The sequence below is a fragment of the Thermobia domestica genome, chromosome 5 (genome assembly GCF_964235325.1).
Source record: "Thermobia domestica chromosome 5, izTheDome1.hap1.1, whole genome shotgun sequence".
NCBI classification, from domain to species: domain Eukaryota; kingdom Metazoa; phylum Arthropoda; class Insecta; order Zygentoma; family Lepismatidae; genus Thermobia; species Thermobia domestica.
Genome location: NC_137458.1, coordinates 205,911,428 through 205,923,662, shown reverse-complemented (window position 1 = coordinate 205,923,662; position 12,235 = coordinate 205,911,428). Strand labels below are relative to the sequence as shown.

Here is a 12,235-nt window from a genome sequence, read left to right as displayed (position 1 = left end):
TTATTGTTACATCTTAAATTATCATCACATGAGGCTGTTAAATTTACTTCAATATTAGCAAATTACTTTTCACCTGTATTTACTGAAACATCATCTGGACAAGTAAATAACTTCCACTTTTTAAATATTTTATTTTCATGAAATACTTTCCGTAACGTCTAGTTAGATTTACTATATAGTACATCTGCAAAGTATGTTCTACCTACATTTGTACACACGGGAAACTGGCATTACATTAGGTACTTTTCGTAACTTTCATTCCAGTTGTGACGGTATCACAGAAAAATTAAGAATATCCTAGAAAAAGAAAATACCCAATCTTCAATATTGGTAGCTTATCTAATGATATCAATATTGTATTAATATTGATGTTTACGTTAATAACCAGTGATTACAGTAAACTTAATAATTCACCACCCTAATCGTACTTTTTTAAAAGTATAACATTCATAACTTAGTTTCATATTACATGAAGTGAAAAATTAAGGCAATCCATTAAGCAATTCAGGAAATTAAGACTACGAGATAAGCCTAATGCCCCAACTCACATCATTCGGAAACAATTTTTGACAATAATTATCGTAGTGTAGTATTCTAGTTAATTATAAAAAAATAAAAATATGTCCAGAAAGGTTCTTGACATTTTGTAATGTTACGGATATCTTAGCGCTCCAGGATTGCAAAATGTAAAAATGGAAAAGCTGAAAGTGTATAGAGTTCTTAGTCCTGTGCTATGATGAGGCCTTTGACTTGTGTGGTCCTGTGCTATGATGAGGCCAATATTATGAGTGGCTAGTTTAATGTGATGCACGAGCTATATGGGAAGGAAAACCCTTTATCGATTTATATACATTGCTATGCCTATACACTAAATTTAGAACTTGTTAACACTTGCTAAAGAGTTTTTGATCTGTTAAATGCACTGCAAAGTTATACAATAGCTTACAATAAATTTCTTGCTCTACAGAAAAATCTAAATTTAAAGGTAACTGAGCTAGCATCTTCCAGTTCTGTAAGATAGTCTTCGCAGTTTAAAACTTTGAAATCCGTAAATAAATATACCTAGATCTTTTACCAACCTTAAAAATCCAAATGGTGGAGCAGATCCATTCACAACTAAGAGTCTTTATCTTCTGAAAAAATGATTTACCTTGATGTACTTTTCATTTTCAATTAAATTTTGGTAATATCTGGCATAATTGCGATCTTAGTGAAGCTCTCCTTGCTGTGACTTTTGTCAGAGACACATTACAACAGTTCACGAATGAAGACGACTGTAAAGCTACTTACAATAGTGCTGGAGAGTTTGCGGAAAGCCTTGAGATCATTCGCAAATCAATTACTAACGAGGACAACCATCTTCAACGAAGTTTGAAATCATCCCCAAGCATGGACGACTATCTCAGTTTTGACACAATGGGACACAAAAATGACCAATCTTAAGTAGAATGTGTCTCTGTGTTTTCGGACACTCAAAAAATCAACAATAAAATGCATTACCCAATCACAGACTTCGTGAGATCTGAGATAAGTAGAAGATTTACACATGGACCGAATGAAAGACTCATTAAAGCTCTAGAAATTGTATCATGAAAACTAATTTCTAGCATCTTTGATAATATTTTACTGTTTGATCAACTGTAAGGTTTTTGTGATCATTACAAAGTAGAAGTTCCTAAAGCTGTAATAATTGTTGCCAAAAACTGTCTGAAAAATTGAAGTTAGCAGAGACCATCTTCTAGTAAGTTGTTACTTGATCTATATACAGTGTTTCCGCACAAGCTTCTTTCCGAATCTCAAAACTATTCTTCAAATAGCGCTGATTGTTTCAGTTTCATCAGCATCAAGTGAAAGATCCGTCAGTGCACTTAAAAAACTGATAACACCACAGAATATGAATAACATCGCATCTCAAGCTCTGATGGCAATAGAAAATGAAGAGAGTAAGAAAGTGCGCTGAGATTGCATTATTGATGAATTAGCATCCAAATCCAGTAGTTGAATGGAACTCACAAATATAAAAATTAAACACTTCATTGAGTAAGTAATCTTTGATTATTCTTCTGTTACTACCTTAAAATTACCATAATTTTAAATTTCATTTATTAAAACCATAAAATAGGACAATATTAAGATGTCAATAAGATAATGGCAAAGAATACATTAATTATTATACAACAGAGTGATAAAGAGTTGACGCGTTAGCTTTAGCTGAGAAAAGCGACACGCTATTATGACTACGACGTAATTTTAAAGTTATTTTACAAAATGTAAACTAGCTCATGAGTCAAATTTTAGAATGACTTTTAAGAGTTGTATAATTTTAGATGTTCTTTAATATTGCCCTTTTTTTAACCTAACAATATTTCGGGCACAAGTCCGAAAGTAACAAAAAAAAAAAAAAAAGTTTCTGAAAAAGTACTTTTGAGAAACAACAACTTTTCTAGAAAAGCGTGAAATATTAGAATGTGCATATCCGTAACAATAAAAATAAAATAAACATGAGTATGAAAACAAAAATGGCAGTAACCGTAAAATAGTAGCCATATTCTTTGCCCCAAAAGCAAGTTAATTTTACTGTGTTCTTGATTGAAGATAAATTTAAAATACTAAATGGAATTTTGAAGTTATTGGGTAGTCTGAGGCCCCAAAAGAGCCTTCAGCTTCCTCTGTCTCCAACAAAAAATCCTCGTGATGCCATTTCACCGGTACATCGAGCAGCAGAAACACTTATTTTTGTGCACCAATATGGTTACGAATTTTTTACACAATCCACCATATTCACCCAATCTGCCACCGTCCGATTAGTTCGTCTTTCTGAATATAAAGATCCATTTACGGAATAGGCATTTTGTGGGTGACGAGGTCAATAATACAATGGAAATTTGATTTGTCTCCAACTCCACACACTTTTATCAGATAGTAATAATGGACTGATCAGGACTGAACTGTAGATTCCTAGCGCATTTCTATCATAGTGAGAGTAGTAATTTTGTGGCCTCAACTTGTATTATGAATGAAAGTAATTTTATATATATGAGAAGGTATCCAAAACTTTTAATTATCATAAAGAAGTTATACAGACATTTACATTAAACTTTTTGTGCATAATCAGTGTCATTCCTGTGCATACTTGTGCCAATATCAAAAATATGTCTAAAGTATTTTTCTTTCTAGAAGACATCAACCTGCATGATGAACAAAATTGAAGCTCGAAGTGTCATAAAGTTCCTTCATTTGAAGGCCAACAACGCACGCCAAATCCACGACGAAATGAAAGCTGTCTATGGGAATGAAAGCCCATCACACGACACAGTTGTGAGATGGAAGCGGAACTTTCAAAGTGGTCACATATCCTTCACAGACGAGCTACGAGCGGGGAAACCCTCAATCAAGGATGAGCCTGCCATGGTGAAGAAAGTGGAGGCCCTTATCCTCGAAGATAGAAAACCGACCATGGGAATAGTGATGGCGGAGACTGGACCAAATTACGGAAGTGCGTGGAGGATTATTCATGAGGAACTGCACATGAATAAGGGTCTGCACGATGGGTTCCTCGCTTGTTGACACCTCTTCAGAAGCAAACTCACCACGACCCACCGGTTAGGCTATGAACTTTTGCCGCATCCACCTTATTCGCCTGTCTTGCGTCAAGTGTCTTCTGTCACGACATGAAGAAATCATTTCGTGTTCGGCGATTTGACGACAGAGAGGATGTTTTCGAAGTAGAACAGTGGTTTTCGAGCAAATCGGAGGACTTCTACAAAGAGGGGTTGAAAAAGGTGAAGAAACGCTGGGAAAAATGTGTGACTTTGCAGGATAACTACGTGGAGAAGAACTAACTTTGACCAATTACATTGAGTATTATATGTTTTTTTCTTTCATGATAATAATTAAAACTTTTGGATACTCCCTCGTATAAAAAAACGTATTTATTATTATAGTTCTGTAATTGATATGGTATTGCAATCTACTACATCAAACGATTACGAAAAACCATAATGGCCTAAAACCGTCTCTAATACTGGAACTTTCACCAATTAGTGTATTCAAGGAGACAAGACATCTCGAAGAGAAACAAACTCTTGGAAAATAATGTAATGAACATCATGTACAGAGATGTGTTGCATCAGCAAATGACTGTGGACTTCTTTCTAGTTTACTTTCTCATTAATAACTTTTGTTTGTTTTGTTAATCAGTTACCAGTTTAACGTCAGTGAATAATTAGAGGCTCTCCCATCCAATGGCCATATACATGAGTAAGATTACATAAATTATTTACAATTAATGCCTTGGTCTTTACGTATTACTACATATATTTTATAATAAATGACACAATAACATGCACTTCAGATACGTAGGACTAGTAATCATTTTTAGCAACTTATCAACATATTCCTGATACAATGGGAAGTAGGAAGTTTCTTTCCACCCTGTCTGGAATATAGTGGCAAACTTTGTTATTGAAGGTTATTAAAGTTTAGATTGTATCATTTGTTTCAGGTTTCCCCACAGATTCTCGACGGGATGATGTCGGACACTGGACAGGCCAATCCATCACTAATGGGACGTGCTCAATTTCTGTCTTCCTTACATCATCGTGAGAGCTGAACTACAGTCTTCTTTGCGATTAGTGCTCTATACGTTCTTGCCCATATTCTAATGTGTGAGTCTATGTATAAAGTTTCTTGGCAAAATTTTCATTACTGATCACCTAAAACTTCTGAGTTACAGAATACATGAAAAGTGCTACTTTTTACACAGCTCCTTTGGCAGCACTCTCCAATACGTGGAGTCATGGTTTTTATCAGAATATTTCTGCCACATTTCTTTATCTTACACCTGTTATTGACACAAGCCACACTTGACTTGAGACCTGTCCTGACTAAGATCACCAATGTTTATGGTAATCATATTCCATTATAACGTCCTTCTTAAATTCAGAAAAAAAAACATTTCCTATGAACGATTTTACGGCAAACATGTATGCATACTCTTGTAACTGCTGTAATACCTCACCAACAATGTACTGTATGTATTGTACGTCTGTCCAATGTGTGTATGTGAGATATGAAATAAAATATAATTTCCAGTTTTAGGTTTACGTTTCTAGTTTCATGCTGTTTCGGCTAGCGGAGACGGATAGTTAATATTTGGTCTAGGAATTAATTCGTGCGGTTGGTACGCACACATTGAAGCTGTAGTACAAACACAAAATACATAAATACCTTAAGAAAAATATTGTCCATCGCTAGCCACCACTTTCGCCCATCTGTCAGGCAATGTACGGATTCCGTGGCGAAAGAAGTCCTCATCCTTGGGAGCGATCCAGTCAGAGACCCATGTTTCGATATCTTCTGAAGAAGTAAACCGCTGTCCAATCAAATCGTTGTTCATGCAATCGAACAAGTAGTAGTCCGAAGGAGCAACGTCTGGTGAATACGGCGGGTGGGGTAAAACTTCCCATCCGACATTTTCTAAATAGGTTTTGACCGGTTTTGCGACATGTGGGCGAGCGTTATCATGTTGAACAATAAGTTTATCATGTCTGTTCTCCCATTCTGGTCGTGTTCTGGCCAGAGCTTGCTTCAAACGCATTAATTGTCGTCGATAACGTTCTCCATTCATAGTTTCACCCGGTTGCAGCAGCTCATAGTACACCACACCTTTCATATCCCACCATATGCACAGCATAACCTTTGCACAGTGAATATCTCGTTTTGGTTGTGATGGACCTGGTTCACCTGGTTTCACAAGGGCCTTTTTTCGTTTAGGGTTCTCGTAATGGATCCACTTCTCATCACCCGTAATAATTCGATGCAGAAACCCCTTTCTGCTCTGTCGTTGAAGCAGCAATTCGCAAATGGTTTTTCGTCTTTCAACGTCTCTGTCTTTCAATTCATGTGGAACCCAATGTGACATCTTTTGAATCATTCCCATGGCTTTCAAGCGTTTGGAGACTGTTGTTTGATCAACGCCTAATGCTGCTGCAAGTTGTCCCTGCGTTTGACACGAATCCTGCTCGAGCAATGCTGTCAATTCTTCGTCTTGAAATTTTTTTGGCTGTCCAGCTCGCTCTTGGTCTGCCAAGCCGAAATCACCACTTCTAAACCGTGCAAACCACTTCTGACACGTTCGCTCAGCTAGAGCATGGTCACCATACACTTCCACCAAAATACGATGACTTTCAGTCGCACTTTTCTGCATGTTAAAGTAATGCAGCAGGACACCCCGCAAAAACACTTTATCAGGCACAAATTGCGCCATGTTCACTTAACTACAAACTGGTGTTGTTGACGCTTTAATCCACTGCCCTATACTACGAACGATACGCGATGACAGGGGTTTGCAACACATGTGTGGATACACGGAACTGTGGGACGCTCCGTTCGTTGCGCCATCTCTTGTCCACCCGCACGAATTAATTCCTAGACCAAATAATTGCGAAAGAACTGGTGGAATGATGTGTGAGAGGAGACGAGAGAACTACTAGAAAACTCATGGATACGATGCTGTGCAACACAAACTCGTGTGGCCGAGGTCAATCCAGGGACCCTTTGAACCAGAGATAAGGACTCTATCGCTGAGCCGTCGTGCCTCATTTACACGTGCCATCTAACTACAGGGTTTTCATAAAGTATGGACGGATTTAATTCGCTTATAATTTACATAAAAATGCTCATATTGAAATCAAATAAAGTGCAAACGGTAGTGGAAGGATTAAATTTTTACCTGTAATCTGCACCAGCTCAGTTCATTCACCGCCACACCTCCAACTGGGCGCCATTTACGTCCACACATTCGCGTAGGCGGCGCTGGAATCCACTCACAGCGTTCCGCCGTGTTTGATCCGAAATGCCAGCCACAGACGCCCTGATTTTGTCCTTTAAGTTCTCCAAACCACTTGGCTTCTTTGCATAAACTTCCGTTTTCACATGACCCCAAAGCCAGAAGTTGCAGGGGGTAAGGTCGGGTGATCTTGGCGGCCAAGCGGTCGGGCCACCGCGGCCAATCCATCGGTTAGGGAATTTCTCGTCAAGGAACTGTCTCACCTTGATTGCATAGTGAGGGGGTGCCCCGCCCTGTTGGAACACGATGTCGTTCTGGATTCCACGTGCCTCCAGTTTCGGAATGAGGTATTTCTGCAACATATCCAGGTACGAATCTCCATTCACGGTCTCCTCTTCAAAAAAAGAACGGTCCAATCAGATGATCATAGGACACAGCGCACCAAACGTTCACTTTAGGGCTATCTCTCTCATGTGTCTCAAATTCCTTTGGGTTTTCCGTGCCCCAAACGCGACAGTTGTGTCGGTTAACCTTCCCGGAGACATGGAAGGTTGCCTCATCTGAGAACATGATGGCTGAAAGGAGAACGTCGCCATGTTCCAACTGCTTGAGCATGGCGTCACAGAAGTTGAACCGGATGTCCAAATCTTTATCATGCAGATCCTGGACTATCTTGATTTTGTAACCTTTGGCCTTGATCGTCTTCTTGGCTATCTTAGACACGGTTGTCTGTGGAATTCCGAGTTCCATGGACCGTCTAGGAATCGACTTCTGTGGGCTGTTGATGATGCTTTCCCTTACCCTGCTCACTGTTGCAGGCGATGTTGGCGGCCTCCCACTTCGAGGACGGTCCAGGACGCTTCCTGTCTCCAAGAACTTAGCATGCCACTTTCGGATTGCACTCTCAGTCGGTGCCGGCTTTTTGAACTCTTTGGTGAACTTTCGACACACCAGAATTGGTGATTTTAGCTCTGCGTACCACAGAACACATTGCGCTTTCTCTTTCACCGACGCCATCTTTGATACAGTAAAAAAAAAAAAAAATAGTCTTCTCAGAGGAGTTTTTCATTTATTTATTTCTTTAAAAGACACACACACCAATACAGCTTACAACTTACTTTTAACAGTCAACATTGAAACAACAATGAAAACAACAATGGACGGAATTTGGTAAGAAACTGACCCTTGCCCTCCCTCTCCCTCTCTCAACGTGTTCAGAGTTGCCGCTTATCTAACAGTGTTGCCAACTAAAAATTTAATCCTTCCGCTACCGTTTGCACTTTATTTGATTTCATTATGAGCATTTTTATGAAAATTATAAGCAAATTAAATCCGTCCAGACTTTATGAAAAACCTGTACTTTTGTCCATATAATAGGTGCTCGAATTAATTCTCGCCTTTTTTCTTTTCTTTTTTTTTCTTTCTTTCAATAAAAATTAAAAATTTATTTTTATTTCAAAAGAACGGTCATTACATTTTATTGCAAGTATTGTTTTTCGGAAGCTACAACCTTTTCCCACTTTACGGGTAACACATGAATTCCGCGATATTTTTTTTGGATCGAGTCATTTTTTGATATCTTCAATCTGAAATGTTATTCAGAAGGTTAATATTGCATCGATCAAAACAAATGATAATTTGATGGAGCGACGTCTAGTGAAACGGTGGGTACAATAACACTCCATCGAGGTGCCTCCAAGTTTTCTTCACTAAGTTTGGAATATGTTGGCTGGCATTGTCATGAAGAACAATAATGTTGTCATGTCTTTGGTATATTGCGGGTATTCTTCTTTGAGTGCTCGAGTCAAATTGAGTAATTGTGTTCGGTAGCATTTGGCATTAACCGTTTGTCCTGTTGCAGAAGCTCATAATAGACTACAATGAATTGATCCCATTAAATGCCCAGTATGACCGTCTTTCCACTAATATCCTGCTGTTGTGTTCGCAGGGTTCCACTAATATCTTGCAATATCTGATAGTCTGCAGACGCACCCATAATTTTCTGCGCTTACGAATATCATAACAAACCCATCTTTCATAGACAGTCACAATGCTAAAACGACTTCCATTTTTGGCTTTGAAGCAGCAATTCAGAAACCGTTAACCGTTTTGCAACGTCTCTTTCTAACAATTCATGTGGTACCCCGTTTCCTCGTTTATGGATTATTCTCACAGGTTTGAAACGTTTGCTAATAGACCATGATTCAATAATGATCGTTTCAAACAATTCGTTAAGCATTTGAGATGAATGCACTAATGTCCCTAATTCTTCGCCTTCAAACTTTCGCCTGACCATGACGCTCTTTGTCACTCATGTTAAAATCGTTGTCTTTGAATCATCTACATCAACCTCTGCTAGTAGATCATGCTCTCCATACGCCTCTACTAGCGAACGATGACTTTCAGCAGCAGATTTCTCGGGCGACAATTAATTTAAGTACATAATAGCATATTAAATAATTATAACTGAAAATGAAGTTTTCCATCAGTACGCTATCAAACATAAGAAATCCCCAAAAATGGAGGAATAGAAATCATTGCTACTCTTGCTCTTGAAGTCAGGAAGTAAGATTTTGTGTATCTCATCACACTTCACTACACACCTACAGATCTCAATCAATTACAAATTTATTAGTTATGACTTTACGTTTCATTTGGCTGCATCTAATAGACTGAAACTGGAACTAATAGAAATGATCAATATTTTATTCATCATCACCATCAAACTAAAATACTCCTGATATTTTTGTGATTCTAGATGATACATGTAATATAAAACTGAATGAAAGATTTGCTTCTTTCATCGCCAATACTATTACTACAAAATAAATAAATAACTTAACTTTAATTTCATGATTATTTTTAAACTTGGACACTAAGTTATAAGATTTCAAGATGATATTTTGAAAAGAACACAATATAGATAAACAAATCACTAACAGTAATTAACACCTTTTTAGCATTGTCCACGGCTTTTCAAAATAATGTAAATACTGACCCAGAGTCACTGTAAATTGTTAGTATCTGCGACAATCATTATTAGACATTAAATATTTCTGTTAAAAAGAACGCAGAAAGAAAAATTACTCACCTATTTCACAAAACAGTTCTCCTGGTTTACATATGCTGATAGCTTCATCACGACACTTTTTAGTTACCTTGACTAGTGATTTTCCAATTTCGTCTACATTCCCAACCATATATGTTGCAGAGCAATCACCGTGGTACCCATTTAAGAACACCTGGCAAAGAATATCAGAAGAATTGAGTAATTTAATGCATCATAATAATAGAGTACAGAATGTCTATTAGGTAATAAAAATCAAACACATTTTCTTAACGTCAACTAAGATTAAAGATTCAAATGATGTTTTAGGGAATTGAATAATTGATATCTCCGCAATATTTGAGTCCACTGCCTACAACTAATACAGATTATCGGAAATATTTTTTTATTTATTTATTTTATAGAATTCTCTTTAGCTTCCAAAATACTTAGTTAGGTCATTCAAGAAATGGCATGACTTATAAGATATCTCAATCAGATCCGGATTTATTAAAATTCTCTAATTTTTCAAGAAGCAGTATACAATATTTATCCCATTACATTGAACTGAAATAAGTCAGGAACAAAGAGGTGAATTCACCCATCTTAAAAGGTTCTTAATACAATAACTCTCCTAAAAATTATCAAGAAGAAGAAGAAGAAGACGAAGAAGAAGTAGTAGTAGTAGTAGTAGTAGTAGTAGTAGTTGTAGTTGTTGTTGTTGTTGTTGTTGTTGTTGTAGTAGCAGTAGTAGTAGTAGTAGTAGTAGTTGTAGTTGTTGTAGTAGTAGTAGTAGTAGTAGTAGTAGTAGTAGTAGTAGTAGTAGTAGTAGTAGTAGTAGTAGTAGTAGTAGTAGTAGTAGTAGTAGTAGTAGTAGTAGTAGTAGTAGTAGTAGTAGTAGTAGTAGTAGTAGTAGTAGTAGTAGTAGTAGTAGTAGTAGTAGTAGTAGTAGTAGTAGTAGTAGTAGTAGTAGTAGTAGTAGTAGTAGTAGTAGTAGTAGTTGTTGTTGTTGTTGTTGTTGTTGTTGTTGTTGTTGTTGTTGTTGTTGTTGTTGTTGTTGTTGTTGTTGTTGTTGTTGTTGTTGTTGTTGTTGTTGTTGTTGTTGTTGTTGTTGTTGTTGTTGTTGTTGTTGTTATTATTATTATTATTATTATTATTATTATTATTATTATTATTATTATTATTATTATTATTATTATTATTATTAAATACGACGTATAGTCTCTTTGGAACATTCCGATGAACTTCTCTTTGGGCTGAAATCAGTCAAGGAGAACAGGATGAACTTACCACACCTTAGAAAAGTCTTAATAATTGTAAGATTTTCATGAATCACCACATGTGATTTCTCTAGTATTTCCAGATAGAGTCTATTTCTTGGGATTTAAATGGACCAAGCATATGGGGGTGACTCATGTCTAACTTCGAAAAAAAAATGGAAACCAACATCCCTCGCTCTCTTGTACTGTGCATGGTACCACTAGTCAAAATAAAATATTCCATTGTTATTAAGCTATGTAAGCACTTGACAACTTCTAATTAAAATATATACTTAAAGTAATAATCATTCTCAAAATATAAATTCGAGGAATGACAAATATAGAACTGAAATCCAGAATTAATAGCAAAATGCCATACATTTCGTATTTTGAAATTTTCGTGATATTTTCAGGAAAAATTCAATCTCAAAGTTCAGAATCAATTTAATTTCTTTTTCTATTTTGTCTTTCCCTACTACGCTTTATTTAGGTGTGAATAATAGCACACCAAACAAAACTTGGCTGGCTCTTAGCTGTGGAGTGACAAGCAATCACAGTGTCTGATACTAGTGGAATGTGGCAAGTACAAGGAGAACCAGGAGTGTTTCCAGTCCTTGAAATTTTAAGCTATAAAGACTATTAAAGATGCTTAATTTGGAAGATTCAGACAGGTACTAGTCACCGTGAGTCCCTGGAGTAATGCATAAGTGCTACTAGTGAATTTTTCAGTGTTTCAAGATGCCAAAAGTAGGCCCTTCTAGGAAATACAATATGGAAGAATTTGTAAATGAGTTAGGGTATAGTGTGTTTTAAGTGGATGGTTCTGTATTGTTTAGTAAAGTGTGTGAAACTGTGGTTTCCGCGAAAAAATGTTATTTTCTCATATACCATATACCAACTACAAAATAAATCTGCAGAGACAAGCAATTTAGATGTTGCAAGGATTTAAAACCTTCTTCATATATTCATGAATTCCACGTCAAATAGTAAGAGTTTTTCGAATGATCTTTATAAAGCTCTAATTAATTCCGATTTCATTTCTAGAAGTTACAAAACGTTTTCCTTACATATTGTCCCGAAAAATACACAAAACCAAAAGCTACAAGCGAATTGTCTGTGACTTATGCTTAAAGTATGAAT

General features: G+C 36.6%; 1 protein-coding gene across 2 annotated transcripts in view; it reads right to left on the bottom strand.

Moving 5' to 3' along the window:
- LOC145686365 (methionine aminopeptidase 1D, mitochondrial) overlaps positions 1-12,235 on the bottom strand; it is a 72,048-nt gene that overhangs the window by 22,542 nt on the left and 37,271 nt on the right. For both annotated transcript variants that reach the window (XM_081759628.1, XM_081759629.1), the window contains exon 5: positions 9,882-10,032. In XM_081759628.1, coding sequence (XP_081615754.1) covers positions 9,882-10,032 — 151 coding nt within the window. The remainder of the gene's footprint in view (positions 1-9,881; positions 10,033-12,235) is intronic.